This window comes from Tinamus guttatus, unplaced genomic scaffold, assembly GCF_059628265.1.
Source record: "Tinamus guttatus ecotype Peru unplaced genomic scaffold, ASM5962826v1 Tinamus_guttatus_pri_ptg000202l, whole genome shotgun sequence".
NCBI lineage: Eukaryota > Metazoa > Chordata > Aves > Tinamiformes > Tinamidae > Tinamus > Tinamus guttatus.
In genome coordinates this window covers 829568-845921 of record NW_028288736.1, presented here as the reverse complement: position 1 = coordinate 845921, position 16354 = coordinate 829568, and the positions used below count along the sequence as shown (strand labels likewise).

The 16354-nt window shown below is 35.9% G+C and overlaps 1 protein-coding gene across 19 annotated transcripts in view; it reads right to left on the bottom strand.

Moving 5' to 3' along the window:
- CAMK2D (calcium/calmodulin dependent protein kinase II delta) overlaps positions 1–16354 on the bottom strand; it is a 137832-nt gene that overhangs the window by 26377 nt on the left and 95101 nt on the right. For 6 of the 19 annotated variants that reach the window (XM_088524001.1, XM_088524005.1, XM_088524002.1 and 3 more), the window contains exons 8-13: positions 11517–11600; positions 10705–10799; positions 9290–9412; positions 8263–8346; positions 7350–7392; positions 2843–2880 (exon numbers count right to left, since the gene is read on the bottom strand). In XM_088524001.1, the coding sequence (XP_088380127.1) occupies positions 2843–2880; positions 7350–7392; positions 8263–8346; positions 9290–9412; positions 10705–10799; positions 11517–11600 (467 nt within the window). Of the gene's footprint in view, positions 1–1287; positions 1321–2842; positions 2881–7349; positions 7393–8262; positions 8347–9289; positions 9413–10704; positions 10800–11516; positions 11601–16354 lie in introns of all 19 variants that reach the window. The other 13 variants (XM_088524003.1, XM_088524006.1, XM_088524004.1 and 10 more) reach the window with 3 other exon arrangements.

The window sequence follows — 16354 nt, the reverse complement described above, 5'->3', positions numbered from 1 at the left end:
ACACGATTATCTGTTTTACATGTATTTTAACAGAACAGGGAAACTATTCCAAAAGGAATAAAATATTTTCATATGAGACAACTGATCTAAATGTAAATTATACTGAAGTGGTGATCTATTTCTTGTACAGAAGAAAAACTTTTGTACTACAGCACTGCTTGTCCACAGACACTCTTCGGTTTGATAGTAGTACAGGACATAAACACACAAGCACACCAAGCAGTTGGGCATGACTGTAGCATCGTTTTTTCAGTATCTTATAAAATATTTTAAGAAACAAAACCTGTACCTCAGGACTAACCTTCCACAAAATACTTTTGTAAGTGAAGAATTAAAGCATAATTCATGCTTGGGATACTAGAAACATCCCCGCTGTACCTGTCCTCTGATCCTCCTCTGGACACCATTACCGCTGACACTCTGAAATTCTACCTGCACCCAGAGGAGAGCAGAGTGTTTCCCCAGGTAACTACATGCCTACTCCAATCTGGCTATCCCTGGTCACTTTTTGAGGGGGATTGGGCTTGCCAAAGGAAGGAGACACACACGTGCCTTCTCTTTATCTTCAGCAGCAACAGAAGCTGGCTGGGACATCTCAGCAGATCCTCAAGAATACCTCCAAATTCCAGTTCAAAGCCATAATAAACAGGAATATAATGAGTTGCCATAATAAACAGGAATACAATGAGCTGCACCAAGGCCAACTGAATGTGTAACTACGGAGTAGAGGAGGGAGAGAAGTTAGACAGACTGGCAGGCAGTTGGGACATCTGGTGCCAAATCCCTGTGCTAGGAAAGCACATTATGGAAGGCTGTGCAGTTTTTCTGATTCCTGTGCATTTTTGGCATTGCATCCTGACCTGCAATTGCTCAATTAAAGTTACGCACTTTCATTGTGCAAAGCAACGTAGTTTGGGTTACACTTTATTACATTAATATTATTAGCTTTTAATATACAAAGATTTTTATAAGCTAATGAAAGGCTGTTATAATATTACTATATTGTTACTATTTTTATCTGCTAAGAACAGCTGCATTGGACCAGGTTACATCTACTTTTTTTTTGTATTTACATGTCCCCAGTTTAAAGAAACAGAAACTTGCTCGAAAGAACTGCAGAACAATTCATTGTGGATGATATACAGCAACTGCAGGCTTAAATTCACAAGGTTGTACTTGAAAATTTTGCAGTTTCTAACAGTATATTAATAAAACTAAATGCAACTGTTTGATTTCTAAGTGTGAACGTTTCACAGGAGGAAAAATCTGTCAGATAAAGATCCTCACCATCATCTGAACACTCGAACTGGACTTCCTTTTCTGAATTGACCAGTCAGAGAGAAAGGAAAAGAAGAAAATATGACTGGTTGGATTTAAAGTAGCAATGCATGGAGAACAGTATATTTCCTTTTTTGTTGTTGTTGTTGTATTTTTTTTAAGAATGTTTAACCTGTAGAAAGGGGTAAAAAATGCTATGGAGAATATATATAGCTTCTCAATAAAAAAAAAGAGGAAAACAGACCTCCCCAGATGTATACTCACTCTCTTTGCTCCACATAACTACACAGGAAAACAACAGATATATACAATGCGTGTAAACTAAAGTATCAAAGCCCAGTGAGTGCAATTTAGGCAAAATTTTGGCAACAATTGTTTGCAGTATTATAATCAAAATTAAGATATAACTAATACTACTGTAGACCTGTAGGAGGAATGATATTTAAAAAGGAAAAACTATTCAGTTGAAGTACATACAATTTAAATATTCCACGATGAAAGATGTTAAGGGTTTTCCACAAAAATAACAGACACGGTCCTGTAACAGCTTCTCCATACACATAAGACATCTGTTACTTTTCGGTGAGAAGCACTTAAATGCTAGTGTGCTCGCCTCTTTTTCAGTCAGTCTCAAGAATATTTTGATAGGGAATGTACACATATTTGTGAGAGGGACAATATACTATGAGTCTGATATTTAAGTACACAATGTTTTGTTAAGAGTAAAAAATTAAGATTATATATAAAATTAAATTTCAGGTCAAAGACACACTCCTGAGAAAATACATAGAGCACAGAAGAAATTCTTTCAAATCATGTAATGAAAGCTTGAGGCACTTATTTTAGTCTTCAGGAGTCCTCCAAGAAAAGAAATAAAAGATTTTTCATTTCTGAGTATTTTTTTTCTGGCTGTTTTTCAAAGTATTAATGCAGAATGGCCATTTGTGAAGCATCTCTCCTCCTGCAGGATCTGGTGACATGAGAATAGGAACTCTAAATTATGTATGAAAGCTGCCAAAATGTTCCCTTCTTAGGCAAGGTTTATTAGTCAGGAAAAACTTATTTGTTGACATATTAAACCCCTCGAGTTCTGCCAAATGTACCAAGGACATTTGGCAGAATACACCTCATGTGGAGCCAAACCTACCAACAAATTTTTGATCTTCCATGAAATCTAATGAAAAATCAAGGGTAAACATGGAGGCAATAAAGCTGCAGATAAGTACTGGTAACCTTAAAGGCTAACATGCCCACCACCATCATTTCTACTTATAAGCCAATTAATCACGTTAATTACATTAATTAATAACACTGGGTCATTAATTATACAACCATCTTTCACTGAAATAGCAAGCAAGGCATTCCTTCTCCAGTACTTTTCTATTTTCCACTTATTAAAATGCTTATTTTCAACTATTTCTTTTATTTAAGTTTTGCCTAACACGCCCAGTACACATTAAGAAGCATCTAAATTCTACAAAGAAAAAAGCTGATTAAGTTCTAAAAATATCCACAGAAGTTACAGATAGTGAATTAGAAAATATTAAGTATATATTTAACCTACCTTGACTCCATCCGGCTTTTTCAGCAAACTCTTAGCTGCTGTAAAATGAAAGAAATAATTTCAGTGCCAGCTAGTTACTCCCAAGGTCAATCAGCTGTACAGCAAGCCCCCCACTGCCTCAAGCTGCACACATTTTTAGCTTCTATTTTTCTCTCTTTGTTGCTCTAAGTAAAGGAAACAAGATATTCACAATATTTAAGAAACTATAAATACGGAAGAGTATAATATCATTCTTCTACTGATTAAAGCTGACAATAATTATACATTGAGAACTTTGCTGTTAGGAACTATTGGATGCCATAAATAAAAGAAAGAGAAGTAGGACAGGTGTAGAAGAGCAGCATGGAATACATTCATTTTCTAGACTGAAGCATGTTAACAGCTGTAGATAGGCATAACAATACAACTACGAAGCAGTACCATTTTGATGGTAGGGACTTTGATATCCTACTGGTAGAGCTTACTCCTATCTTACTGCTGTCATCAGTATAAGAGCGGCATAAAAGTAAGCAACCTCTAATTGATGGGGAAAGGTACCTGAGGCGGACTGACTACTCTATTAACCAAGAAGTGAACTTCACTATAAAATAGCATTTTTGCGCAAGGGTTCTTTGGGGATTTCCTACAGCAAAGGTATCAGTCACCTCACAGAAAAGGACAAGGAGGTTGCAAATCCAAAGGGAAAAGCAATCTGCCAGGGAAGCTCTGTTTCAGGGAGTGCTTCTTAGGGGATTAATAATTAAGAATGGTGCTTCAGTTTCTAATGAAGAAAACCTTTCTGACTTTCTGAGCTGTGTTGCACCCTGATTAGTCAATTTTCTTTTAAAAAGGTGTTCCATTTGTCTATAATTTCAGTCTGATCTAACGGGAAAGATTTTTTGCAATTTTGAATCACAGAGATATTAGGCTTTAAACCTACCGCATAGACTGTGTCAGACTAGTCCAAGTTACTAAATTTGGAAGGTTAATATGCAAGCAGGCAAACCAAAACCCTGAACTTGCAAACATCTGCAGCTGAAATACATGCTGGGAGACCTACCAAATTCAAATAAACTATTCACAAGTGTGAATGCTTGCTGAGCTGCTGCCAAAACCCATAAGAATACTGAACTATTAAAATGAGCCTGGCATTTTTATTTGCTGCTTATGAACCTTTTGCATTAGAAGATATATTTTAGTTTTAAGCTGTAAGCAGTGTATATACAGCTTCACTTAGAATTTGCAAGCCTCTTTGACAGAGGAATGTTCCAGGCTAAAAAAGCTGGTGCAACCAAGGGGAGAGAGATATGACATGGAGCTTGATCCATACAGGTATTCCTGCCCTGCCAGCCTGATGCTGTTCAAACTACTTCTGAATTTTGGAGGGGGGAAATGAGGAATGGAAAGGAGGACATCACACATTTCAGCCTCCCTCTTCTTGCACCGGCAATACTTAGCAGTGCTTAAACCAGAATGCCAAGTGTTAAGTGCTGTTTCTGATGACAGGTTACCAGCATTTGTTTCTGTTTACCATCACCGTCACTAGGGAAAGTAAGAAAAGCTAAGGTTTCAGAGGGACGTGTCAAGCTGGGCCTTTCGAATCTACTCCAGGCTAGAGAGGCCATGCCTTCGTGCACACACATGCTCAGCGTCTCCCACCTACACAAAGAGAAGGTGCTGGTCACCGTTTCTCTTCAATACCTGCGGCATTAATTACTACGTGGAGTGGCTGGGTGGGCTGAGCTTGGCCCTGAGAAGGGCAGGAAGGTTGTGTGTGTCGTACAGATGGGGGCAATCCTGATCTGCATCCTGCACATGAGCTGATGCAGCAGGGAACGTGGAGCCTTTTTATAATGAAAAAACAAACAAACAAAAAAAAGTCTTATAGACATTACATGGGAAGAAAGGGAGGTAATACTTTTTGGTCAGGGACCATATTAGGCGAGTTCTAGTGAGAGAGTTTCTTGGGATATAATTTAATTCACATTTTCCTTGAGTTAGTGACTATCTGGTTTAAACTTGAAGCTCATTTCTGTATTTGTGGCTTGTTCACCAACAATATCTGCATCAAGTGCTCTTTTAGGTTTGATGGGGAGTGTAGAAAATGTAAGATCACACCAGAGACTGTACAGAAATAGCTCATGTCTATTATTGTACTGTTGACATTAAAACTGGAAAATGAGGTTAGGTTTTGTCTGTAGTTTACCAAACGCATATCACGCCTCCAAATATATTTTAATACTTATAGACATCAGAAAAACTCTTATTAAGAATGTGACAAGGCCCATGTATTAAAAAACATATTTGTATTATGTAATAGAAATACTGCATATTTTTACATAAGAAAAAAACATAAATTTACATTTAAAATGAACTACTTTATACTAGTTTTCGAGATAGGACTCTTCCTGTTGTAATGTGTGCTTTCAAAACCTGAGGCAGCGAGGCCTCCAACCCAATGCCATTGTTACCCTTTACAATAAAGAAATTTTCAGGAACTTCATTAGCTTCTGAAATTAATTTATGGAAAGAACAGGAGGGGGAACCATATCTAAAACCTACAGTCAAAAAAAAAATTCCTTTCAAAGCATGTTTAATACTGTTAGAACTCACAAAAATATGGGAAAATGTAAAGTAATTCTTATAGGCTGCTTTTCGTAACAAATGAAGTCCTTTCCCTAGACTTTTGTATATAATTTCTGTGCTTTTTTCAAAACTTAAGAAACATTAACAAAAGGAGGGGAAAAAAAAAAAAAAAAAGGCAAGTGAGGGTACCAAAAGCAGTAACTACAAGAACTGTATTTATGGCATTGTCAGCATACCCTTTGAAATGTTTCTACTATGGATTATTATGCAGTATGTTATTTAAGAGGACATCCATCTTACACCACTGCTTTTGCCATTTTGTTTTTATCTTGGAATGTATTTTTAAGAATATGTTAATGCATCTTTCTCTGAGCACAGATACTGCATACAGATCAAATATTTAAGGAATTTGCAGTAGTAAAGCTATTAGCATATTCTAAATTAAGCCCACAATGAAAGAGTTTTGCAACTACATGCAACAGCTATAAATTAAACCTATGCAGTGCTAATAAGCCAGAAAGAAAACTGAAAAGAAATGGCATTTGTGACAACATGATGAAATTAGTGTAATTTAGGGCAAACAGCAATTTTGATTCAGAAGAGAAGGAAAGATGTTCCTTTCACGTGCTGAGGGTCTTACCTCACAAGAAATATACATTCCACATAAAAGGAAGAAAGAAAAAGGAAAATAAAACACTTTTATAATGACATTATTATGGACAAATGACCTTCAAAAGCATGCGTTGCAATGAATATAATGAATAAATAACTTGAAAAGTAAAATATTATTATGTGTCATTATGGTAAAAAACAAAGATGGTAAGTGACAAAAATGCAAAACAAAGTCTACAAAAACTGTTTGCTTTTCATGCTGAAATAAGGTTGAAAATGACTTTGCCTATTTTTCCCTCACAGAAGCTGAAAATCACTCTTACATATATAGGCTATGGCAGTTAAGAATAGTGATGAGAAATGATCTATCTGTTTGATATTTTAAAATAACTCATTTTTACAAGATATGCAACCTATAGTGTTACCACCACTAAAATGAAGAAAAGGTACTAGCAATTAATTAAGTAAAAACCTAGTATAATTTACTTGTAGTTTTCTACATGTAGTTTTCTGTGTAACAGGTATATTAACGTAGGAACCTAACCACAGAAAGTGTATTTTAAACACTATGCAAATAGAACAAGCTGTTCTTTCATTCATAATTCTTTAACTGCTTTTGAATAATTCAATGCTTATTATTATTCAAAACGTACCCAAAGCACTATTACGTTTTTATCTGTAAATTAATTTCAATTACACTCCAGCAGTTACATCACAGAGAGCACATTACAGCTTTTAAATTTGCTAGTTCTTTTCACTATTCCCTTAAAATCTTAAAAAGCAAATGAAAAATTTAACATAGCATCATAATTTCCACCATACTGTTATATAAGACAATTCTAACTATAGTAACAGCAGTTATTTTGACCTTCAACATCCACCATTAAAATGTATTTGATACAAACACCCAAAATCCCCATACACTCATTAGAAAATTACTTCATAAGCAGGAAACACCTTGTTATTTCAAACTGGAAAAGAGGGATAAAGGACTGATTTTAATATTTCTCTTGCTCCTTAGCAAAGTAATAAAGAATGAACATGTCTTTTTTAAATACAAAACACAATCAAATCCTGGAATGAGATTTCAGTCATATAAAAACAAACAACTTTTAAAACTTTGTTTGACCACACTTCCAAGTCAGCTAGAAAATGTTCCGTTTGGCCAAAATAGTTTAATTTTCTTGTTTGTTTCTGCAACAAAAACAACAACATTGACATACTCCTTGACAATGAAGGTCCTTCTATATGGTACAAACCCTAATTGGATCTTATTCATCAACAATGTTAAAAAAACAACGCCACTGAGTCTGGAGCTCCGTGAACATACCTGAGAAATTTCTGGTAGCCAGCATAGTTGTCAAAATGGCTCCCTGTGTACAAATACATTTTCTCAAATTAGCGTTACACTTGTGCAAAACTCAAACACAATGCAAACACAACACAAACGAAAACACACTTAACTTGCATAAATGGCTAAATTAACCCTGAAACAAAGCATTTTCTGTGCATTACCTCTCACGTATGATGCTGTGAATGCATAAACTGTACTCTTAAGTATGCACCTGTTAGCAACCTGATAAAATCAAATAGTCACTGTCTGTCAGTATGTTAGGAACAAATCCTGAGTACTCACAGGCACAGCAAGCAGCTATTGAATTGGAAACTGAAAATGAAATGGACTTGATTTGTGTCCTTTGAGTCTTTTTTTTTGAGGTAGGAACAGAAGTTCGTTTGCATTGTGCTGATCAGAAATGTCCAAATTTGTAGAACTATCCTGCCCTGGCTGATAAAAATGAAACAAAGGACATTCTACGAAATAGCTTCAGGAATTTATTTCCTTCAATTATTTTTATTCATTTTTAATCAATTAAGTTAATTGCTGTTAATCTCACCAACAAAACAGTGCAATAATAATTAAAAATTCCTTTCTAAAACACTCCTTTACAATAGACTAAAAATGCAACTAGATTTGGAAAAGGATACACTGAGTCCAGCATCACAATGTTTATAATACTTAGCACTGTAGCTTAACTCTGCATGCTACGTTTTCATCACCTTTGTTAAAGATTTAAGATCCACATGATTAAAGGCAGATCATTTATCTGTTTGCTCAGAGGACGGTAATATTCAAGACCAAATTCCTTTCAGGTCATTTGTTTTAGAGGTGGAACAGAAACCAACATAACACTTTTTTCTCTCTCCAAACTTATTTACTCATCTTTGCAGTTTTTCTTTCTTACCTTTAGTTTTCTTCTTGCATTGAATTTCTTCAAGCAATCTACTGTCTCTTGTCTGTGCATCATGGAGGCAACAGTAGAACGTTGCTAAGGGAAGAAGAAAGAATTATTTTAATGTTTAGCCAGACATTTAGCAAATTATTCACTGCAAAACATGTATATAACACACATGGTCCAAGTCATAAGACTTTAATTTCTACTCTGTGTGACTGTCTCTTTACACAGGATCATACACTTTTGGAAAATCTTCACATCAACAAATTAAGGACTTCTTAAAATTTGTACTTCTCGTGTAATGTGTTCCTGAAGGATTTGGGTTACATAGAATACAGGTAAACGAAGTAATACAGTCAGTTATGGTTGAAGGAAGCTTTTTTAGCATTAGATATATTAGGTGAACTACAGCAGCAGGAAATAACTCAGAGAATGCTCAGCTATATCTACACTTTCCCTGTAAGCCGAATTGATTTGCATTGCAATTTTAAAGGCAAAGATAACACAGCCTACTGGAATGAATAAACAGTTGGGAATCTCCCTATGACTTTGTAAGTATCAGCCATGACTACCTGCAAAGTCAAACTGTAGCATGACCTGAGACTTGGAAAGTGGTGCTGGATCCAATAATAGAATGGCAGCTTTTATTACTCACAAATTGACTTCTAACACGTCCCTTAATTTTCTGTCTTTAAATTTCATGCTTATCGTAACGATTATAGGAAAATGATAATGCACACACATGCAACTTAAAATGACTTTCCTGTACATTTCTTTCTCTGAGAATTTGCAGTACCACCAAGAAAGTATCACAGCCTAATAGCATCAGTGAATCATGAAGTTAAGGAAAAGGAGTCCCTTTCTGCTAAATTCTGTCTCAGGCTGGAACCTTACAAATCCCTACTACAAATAGATACAAAGGAACAGCATGAGTAAGGACAAATGTTATCCTCTGAACACCTTCACTGGATGCTGAAGAACACTATAAATTGATTTGGCCATAAAATGATTTTCTGAATAAGTGGAAATTACTTACGCAGATCCATGGATGCTTTAGTGCTTCTGATGCTGTGATACGTTTTGCTGGGTTAATTGTAAGCATTTTATTGATAAGGTCTTTTGCTTCAGGAGTCACTGTATCCCACTCTGGTGATGGAAACTTAAGAAAAAAAAAAAGGATGCGTGTATTAACTTGTATGATCTCTACAAGATTTTACGTCAAGATTTTTACTGATACTATTTTTGTAACATTAACCACTAGCGCAACTTAACAGGTTTAAGAAAAAAATGCAGCTTGTCGCTGTTAGAACCATTTGAATTAACTGTTTTCAGTTTAATAAAGACACAAATAGTATGTGTTATTATACAATCTCCTTGTTTGCTTTCTTTCAAGTTAATTTTCATGCTAACTGTATAGTTATGGTGTATAAATCTAATTAGTCATTAATTTAACATTCTTTGCTCAGCCAAATATTTACACTCGCACTCAAAGTGTAAACGCAAATGGAATGAAAAACATGCATGTCTATTGCTTTTGTGAAGACAGACCTTAAGCTTGAGCATTTCACTCTGAGGTATCCACTATTAAAAAACGACTATTTGAGATCATAGGAATTTGTTACAATCTAGGCAAAGCAGTTCACAAGCATGTAAAATGTACATACAATACAGATGCAGAGTTCAATCTCTGCACTCACTCATGTCTTGCCCTCTCAGCTGAAACTATAATTCTAACTGTCATCCTGTTTATTTCTATATGATTACTTTTTCGCTAGGAAAAAGACTAGACAGACCATAAATTCATTTCCACTAAAAGGCACGACAATCACTTTCCAGTCATTATCGCTCCAGGACTGGATTCAAATAAGTAGCTTAAAAGACAAAAAATTCTGCGTCTCTTATTCTTCTGTTTAGCCCTCTATTTAGCTTAATATAAATGGATGAAGTTGCAAAATTCATGCATGCTGCCAGCTCAGTTTTCCAAATAGTTACCAGCCTGAAACTTTTATTTTTGAAGAGCTCTATGCTGACTTGTATTTACAAAAACAAACAGTATTGCACTGTACATTCAGGCGGCCTAACGCATTATAAAAACGATTTAGAAAAATCTCTTGGTTTAAGTGATAAGACCATAAGGAAAAAAAAAAGATAGGCTTCTGGGAGTTCAGAAATATTTATCAGAAATACAAAGGTCTGTCAAGAAAATATAACCTTTTCAGGACATATACAAGGGCTGGATAAGGAAACTGGGAGCATACAGAAATCAGATTTAAATTAGCATAGGATGTTCCCAGCCATATAAATTTCACGTTACCAAAGAAGTATTTACCATAAATAAAAATAAATAAAAAAAAAAAAATAAAATAAATAAATATTTAAGTTAACTTTTTATTCTAGAAAACTACTGAGAGGTACCATTATAATTAGCTAAGTAGACAAAGCAACACATACATCATAAGCACCAGCCTTGATCTGCTGGTAGAGTCTGTGCTGGTCTTCATCCCAGAAGGGAGGATATCCTACTAGAAGGATATAGAGAATGACACTGCAAAAAGTTAACATCAAAATTCAGTGATTTAGCAAAATAAACTCCAGAAATTAATTTTGCACCTGAACTACATGTAAAACAAATAGTTCAGCAGCAGTATCCTAGCTGAAAACCTCACAGAAAAACACTGCTATTTATGCTGTCATTGAAAGTAAATATAGGGTACACAGGGAAACATTATATGCAGACTGAGGGCAAGAACGTGTACCTGAAAAAATCAGATGAGGCACACTGTCTGTGTCTGTCATTTAAAAGAATGGAAGGGAGGGAGGGAGGGAGGGAGGGAAGGAGGGAAAAAGAAAGTTCTGCACTATAGCCACAAAAAAAAAAAGTTCAAATACTTAAAACTGTAGTTCTAAAATCAGATCAGTTTTTAGGCTATTTGTGAACCATATTACGATTCTGCTTGCAGTATGAATGGTTATGTTTGGTAACTAGTTGGACATAGTTGCCTACAGGCAATTTTTTTTAAAACATTCACGTGAGCTGTGTAGTGATGGCCAAGAATGCACTGAGAGCATATCTTCACAAACATTTTTCTTTCAAAAAGCTGGAATAAGAACAAAAAATCTGAAAACTTCCAAAAATGTATACTGAATTTCACTAAATATCTATTTTCTGATGTGGAATATAATATATTCTAGATACCATCTCTCTCCCCCAAAGTACTTTTTTTCTCTAAACCAGACTGAACACTTTCATAATCATTTCTTACCACATGCCCACATATCCACGGGTTTTCCATAGGGATCTTTACGCAACACCTCTGGAGAAAGGTATCCTGGAGTACCAGCAAAGCCTGTCAGAATAAAGGGCATATATTCTCAGAAGCTGTAGATGCTCTTCAAAAAGCTAGCCAATTCTCATCTCAGCCCACAACACAGGAATCATCGATGCCATTTAATATTAAACACTGAATTTTGAACTTTCTTTTTTTTGTGGCAATTCACTTAGAAGTGACAATACAGGGAACACTATTGCAGATTGGTCTCATTTCTTCCTCCCATCATGTCTGGTGCAGTTCAGATGACAGCTGAAAAATAGCTGCTTAACCCACCTACACTAACACTCCAGGTTCATCAGTGGAGGCAAGGATCTAGTGACAGCCCAACAGTGGATCATTTCCAAAAGAACTATAAAATAGCTGACAAAATTTCATTCTTGATTTTTGGCTAGCTGTAAACCATAGTGAGTAGAGAGGTACTTATGCATTTCCTCAAGGTCAAAAAAAAGTTAACAGATTAGACATGAATGTAAGAAGTCTCAAAGATCTGAGTGATGCTCTTGGAGAGAGAGAAAGCTTCCCGAAAGAGAGAAAACGTGCACACCCCGCATGCCAAAAACTATGAACATTTTTTTAAATTACTCATTAGCCTAATCTAGTTCACTTTACACTAGTCCCAACTATAAAAAATATGCCTGTAAACAGGAATCACACAGAACTTATGTCAGTCCTTGATCCGTCAGCTGTGAAGAACGTTACCACAGATCCAAAACTTCCACTGACATTTATGGAAACTGATTTTCAGAACAGAAGTGCAACTCAGCTACAGTTTCAAAACTATAGAATTTAAAGTCTAATTTCATCTTATGGAAGTATTGATTACCAAGTAATCAATAGACAGGGCTTGATTTAGAAAAGCTCAGAAATGGGTGAATCTTTCATGTAAAAGGGAAAAAAATAGAGGTAAAAACATCATTCTAATTTATTTCCACAGAAGCAGCGACTCACTTAGCCAATGCCAGATGATGCAGTGATTTTCTTAAATTCATGCAAGTTCTGGGAACCTTATAAAAGTGAACAAAAAGCATCCTTCCCTTCCTCCCTCCCCTCTTTTTTTTTTTAATTTATTAAAACCAGCAGTGTTAATTGCTTTTTGGAGAAATACAAAATGTAGGACTAATGCAGACTTTTCTTATGATGCTGTAATTAGTTAAAATTTCAAGTAACCTTCCTGTTCTTATTAGTCTCTTTGCTTAAAATAAATGCTTGGAAGTTCTTAGAAACGTGAGAATTTGGTGGTTTTATTGAAGGACATCATTACTGAAATACCATAGTGCATGCCTCAAAATTTTGTGCTGAATGTAAGATTAGCTGTGAAAAAGCATATGAAAGGTGATGATAATGTATTAAGGCTAGAGCTATGGATAAAGGAAGCCTTTGCCATGCAGCTGATATGAGAACCACAAATTGTTAAAGAATACTATCATACAGGAAACATGTAATCTCCTTTGAGAAGCTGAAAAATAAATATTCTAAGCAGTTTTAAACAGAGTGATATTTTATATAAATTTCCTTTAAGAAAGGAGTGTTCTACTTTCTTTTTTTTTTTTTAAGTGGAAATAGCTCCATAAACATAATTATTAACATAATTATAAACATAATTGAAACTAAACTGAAAATAAGTGTAATAGTTAACTGTATCCTTGACAAGCACACAGTGAGTCTAAGCAGATCAGAAGAGCTGTGGTTTATATTTTGAACATGAGTCTAAGCACTTTACAGTAGTTATAGAATACGGAATAGTTACAGTTAATACCTTTAACAGATTTAAAGTTGCAGAGAAGTGTTCAGTCACAACTTCAATGAAACAGAAAAAAGCATATTGAACTCATTTATCAGTTAATTCTATGAGTCATCATAAAGATCCCTATATAAATACAGGAGTAATAATTATTTTGGCTAGAACAACTCACAAAGTTGAAAACTACTTTTGACTGTAAAATATCTCCAGATATAGTTACTGTTTTTTGACAAATAAATGCCAGTACTCCAAGACAAATGTCATGTTCTGTTTCAGTTGTGCCTGGGTACATGAGGTAGCATGGTACTCTGCCTAAACAGCTTAGAGTTTGAAAACCCTCTTACACAAAGATTACATATATACTTAACTTCATAAATGGTGCTTGTGACTTTGAGCCTAACCTGGATTGAAAGTTAACTAAACATAATCCCACTACATAAACATAAGGTGTATTTCTCTCCATTGCTTAAAGCACACAGCAGAAGAGATGACTGCTCTAAAGTCTGCCCTGTGCTTTGACCGCCCCCTTGCTATATTTAAGGCTTCTCAGAGGCGATTAAACAAGGATACCAAAATAAAATAAAACACGTTAGTGAACAGATTAGCTAGTACAGATTTGCCAACATACTGCACTCTGACTCAAGAATATACAGAAATTAAGATACTCAAATTCAGAATCCAGAAAGTCAAAGCAGCAGCGCAGTGAGAATATATGGGAAAAAGCCAGCAAGGAGCTGAAAGTAAATGCAGGGTAGAAGCATATAGGGTACTAGTAAACAAGTTCAGTGGATCTACTCCAATGGATTAAATTATGCAATTGTTGGGTATAGTCACAAGCCTGGCCTTAAATTAAGAGGAGATGCCACCAGGACTAAATCTAGCTATCAGGGAGTTAATTGCAAACCATCCTTTGACTTTAATGAGGGGCAATGAGTCATCTGCTTCACTGAGCCCGCCAGAGCTTGCTTAGTACATTCAACACCTCCCAGCAGGGTGGAGTGTTTGGACCAAACAGTTGATTACTTTCTATGAACAGCATATGAACAGGTTGCTTTATAAAGATGCAACCCAGGGAAGTATCCTGTAGAAGCCACACAAAGTTGACCAGTTCCTTGCTGATACGTGTTTGTGGTTCGAACAGAAAAGCTACCATTTCTGTAGGGTAGAGGACTACATCAAAACCAAACCAACAACAACAAAAAAACAATATTTATGCAGAGCTATAATTGGAATCAGAGCGTATCATGAGTCAGTGAGTGCTGGGAAAAACAAGGGAAAACAGAAAAATTTTATGGAAGGAAGCAGGAGAAAGTTCAAACCACTAAACACATAGGAGTTTGTGGTCTGCTCTGTAAAGCAGTCATACGAAGATGGAAGAATCACTAGAGAAGCGCTTTTCACAGAAAGTCCCAAAAGAGGAACCCTGTACGGAAGAGAAGTCTCTAGTCTTATTAAATACAATGAATAAAGAAAGCTACATTACATCTCTTATGGTCATCTTATCTGTCCCTTATATACCGCTTTGGAAGATATCCTCTTCACTATTCTGTCAAGTTCATCACAGTAGTCCTCATGGCCCTACAGGTCCGCAATAAGCCCTTGCAAGTACAAAATTTTACAGAGAGATGCAAAATACTACATATCATCTGCATCCATACTGATAAACCATCTCAAGAAAATACCATTAAAATCAAATTCTTTATGCTGGTATTTTTTTTTCCTTGAGACGCTTCTTCTGTTCTCCTGACTTTTTTTTTTTTTTAGTCATTAAATCAGTTGGATTTTGTCTTACATCTGATTGATTCACTTTGTACCGGTCTACTTGCTAATGTTCAATGGCAAACTTGACTGTCGTTTGTGGATTACTGAAATCCACTTATATAATGGCTGGGATTAAAAACAGCAGCCTGGGTTTATAAAGCCACCAACATATGTCTAATGGTACTGCCTGCGCATGCACATGTAGATATACCCCAGACTTCAAACACTCCATATATCTCAACCCACTGCCTGCACAAAATCTTTTCTGCTATTACCCTAACCTTTGATTGCAAACTTACAATCACTTTGTTCAAGTTTAACCTGCATTTTCCAGCTATTGTAAGGGAGAAAATGTAGCAATACCAATATTTTCTACAGCATTATTTTCCTCTTAGATTTATAATGACTTTTATCTGGTGCTTCCCATCATATTTGACTTAGAGTCTGACTTAACTTCATTGCCATCATCAAACTCTCGATTCCCTCTTCAGATGCCAGTAATGTTTCCAAATGTTTCACCAAAGTGGTTGAGAAACTTCAACACCAACTTCAAAAAAGACATGAACTGCGTATGAACATCCTTCTCCGGACTGCTGCAGTATCCATTTTTTTGAGGCTTTTAACAACTTTCTCCCTGGGTTTATGGTCTCTGTGATGTACCATGTGAACTGCGCATGTATTAGTCATTGTACATCTTTAGTAAGCCAGCTTATTTAGACACCAGTGGGTCAAGGAACATTTGCATGAATAGCTTTACGAGCAGATCCGTGAGGGCAGTCACCTCGAGGGCATCAATAAACAGCTGGGAGAGAGAACTTGTACTCACAGAGCATGATTTGGAAGCAGACATCTGTCCACAGCCTTAAATAATCAAATCCCATGTGTTTTGTTTGTTTAAATCACATGCTGAAGTGTTTTAGAATAAACTTTCCATCTGACTTGGAGACAGTGTTTAAATTATAGGGCAGGTGCACTAAGCAGCACTAACTCGGTCTTGATCCTCAGTCACCTGACTGAGCATCTCACTGGAAACCACCCGTCTCCCTCCTGGCCTGTACATCCACATTCCTCCTCCTAGGTACAACACAGAAAGTGGAAAAGACGGTGCTTGTGTGCACACATTACAGTACAACACGAGGTCAGACAAAGCTAGGACAAGACACAAATCAGGAAACCTGAATTTCATGGTCAAATTAGCGGCACCTAGCCTACTTGCAAAGAGGACATTGCTAAATCTGTATTTACTAGAAGCACAACATGAGTAAGA